General features: G+C 52.4%; 1 protein-coding gene across 1 annotated transcript in view; it reads right to left on the bottom strand.

Annotated features, from left to right (window-relative positions):
* The window catches only part of VSTM5 (V-set and transmembrane domain containing 5), a 29572-nt gene extending 29138 nt beyond the window's left edge, over positions 1 to 434 (bottom strand). Inside the window, exon 1 of the mRNA XM_034666163.1 lies at positions 108 to 434. Within this exon, the coding sequence (XP_034522054.1) occupies positions 108 to 198 (91 nt within the window). The 5' untranslated portion in view covers positions 199 to 434. The remainder of the gene's footprint in view (positions 1 to 107) is intronic.
* Positions 435 to 2319: the final 1885 nt, after the last annotated feature.

Genomic DNA, 2319 nt, shown 5'->3' with positions numbered 1-2319 from the left:
CGAGCCCCGGCTGCTCCGCCGCCCCCAGCGCCGCCCCGAGCCTCCCACCGCCACCCCCAGCGCCGCCCCGCGGTCCCCCGCTGCGCCCCGAGCCGCCCCGCGCTTACTTTGCAGACACCCGGCTGCAGCCACGCAGAGGGCGAGGAGTCCCAGGGATATGCGGCGGTTCTTCTTACTCCCTCTCGGCAGAGGCCTCATTAGCAATCCCTGGGCGGCTCGGGCCGGGCATTGGGCTTCCAGCGGCGCGGCGCAGCCCGGCTGTGCGCTGTCACCGCCACCGTGCTGCTCCCGCCCGCTCGCCCGCCGGCCGCCTCTGCCCTCCTCCCCTGAGTCCGCAGGTCCTCTAGGGCCAAATGCAGATGAGCTGGTTGTACTCTGATTGAGCCAGTTCCCAAGAAGAGGGAAGGAAAGAGGAGAGACGGAGAATGAGAAGCGGTGAGAATGCATACACTCAGAAGTAAATAATGGCAGATAATGAGCCGTCTCCTTCCGTTCACACCCAGTTTACTGGTACTGATTCCAGATTCAGCTGGATGCTGGATGGCAGGAGGGAGGGAAAGTACTAGCTGTTGCCTGGGGACCAAGACAGACCCTCTAATGGCTCCATGGGCAAGGAGAAGGCTTTTAGGAAAGTGAGGTGACAGCCTGGGGTGGAGGGGTGAGAACAGGGGACAACAAGGGAGTCTCAGGCTGCTCTGGGTGGAGCCATTGGATACTAGTGATATCCATCCACCACCGGTCATCTACCCATCCACCATCTATCTACCATTCACCCATCCATCAACCAACCTTCCATCCAACCATCCCTCCATCCCTCCATCTATCCAAGTGTTCGCTGACAGCCTACTTGTTTGCACAGGGCCTGGCACATGGTAGATACACTGGGAGAATGAGCCACATAGTGTTTGGTTCAGGGAGGCGCACATGGGGCCCTCGGAGTCTGCGGGGATTGCTAAAATCAGAGGATACACACCTGGGAATCCTGGAGTACCGTCTTGCCTGTCACATGGACAGGCCCTAAAGTAAGCACGACACCAAATGACACAAACTGAACCAGCTTGGAGCCGCCAAGAGAGATTGAGCCCTAATGACACGGTTTGAGCTCCGGGATTCTGTACACTTGGCTTTGCCACTTATGAGCAAGTAAATACCCTCTCTTGACTGGGAAAATTAAAGCTAGATTTCCGTGACATAGAATTGAGAAAGTCCTCACAAATAAAAGTGATCTTCTTGAAACTTTCTGTTTATTCCATATCTGAGGATTTAGGAATCATTTGTATTTGTTCGTTCATCAAACTTTCATCAAATCTGCTTTCATATCAGGCAATGTGCTAGGCTCTGCAGCTTCAAAGATGACTAACTCATGGCTCCTAGTCCCAAGAAATTCACAAACTAGTGGAGACCGAGTGATCCACATTGGGAAAGGTGTCCAGGTATGCGGGCTCTTCCTGCTGAGGCCAAAGGGAGAGGAAACTGGCTGTTTTGCTCACTGCTGTATACCAGGCCCCTGGCCCATGGCAGGGGCTTAATAACTATTTGTTAAATGGGGAAAAACTGAAGTCTGAGAAATTTAAAAGAGAAGGAAGAATTCCATGAGATCAAGAGCTGATAAAGGCTAGAGTGACCCAGCGATGCTGTGAGTTTATTTCTTGCCTCCATCACCTACCAGCTCTCCGGCCATGGAGATGTGGCATCAACTCTCTGGACCTCTGAAGGGACTGGACTGGGTCAGAAACGGGCAACCCTGTCTGCACATTAGGAACAAAGCTCCACAGCCTGGGTGTCCCTCCAGTTCAATTGAATCAGGTGCTCTGGGGGTGGGGCCCAGGCATTAGTGTTTTTTAAAAGCTCTCTGAGTGATTCTGATATGCAGCCAGGGCGGAAAACCACTGCTTTACATTAGTTAGAAGCTTCTTCTGGTCACGTTCAATGACACTTAAATCTTAGTGTGGCAGATCCTTTCTTTAGAGCAGGATTGCATAGAAGAGGGAGATAGGGTGAGTCCATTTAAACCTTGATTGCATTGTCCATTTCATTTCCTATCTCTTTGTTCCTTTCTTCCTCTCTCTCTTTCTTTCAAGAAAGATTTTTAAAGATTTTATTTATTTATTTGAGAGAGAGGTAGAGAGACAGAGCCCAGCAGGGGGGAGAGGGAGAAGAAGGCTCCCTGCTGAGCAGGGTGGCTCCATCCCAGAACCCGAAGGCAGATGCTTAGCTTAACTGGTTGAGCCCCCCAGGGGCCCTCCCCAAATATCAGGTAAATGCCTACAAGATCCCAGGCATGGCATCAGTCTGGTTGAGGCAGAGCGGGAGTAGTGG

This window comes from Ailuropoda melanoleuca, chromosome 8 (assembly GCF_002007445.2).
Source record: "Ailuropoda melanoleuca isolate Jingjing chromosome 8, ASM200744v2, whole genome shotgun sequence".
In the NCBI taxonomy this organism is placed as follows: Eukaryota; Metazoa; Chordata; class Mammalia; order Carnivora; family Ursidae; genus Ailuropoda; species Ailuropoda melanoleuca.
The sequence above is the reverse complement of the archived record's forward strand: the minus strand, read 5'-3'. Positions and strand labels throughout refer to the sequence as shown.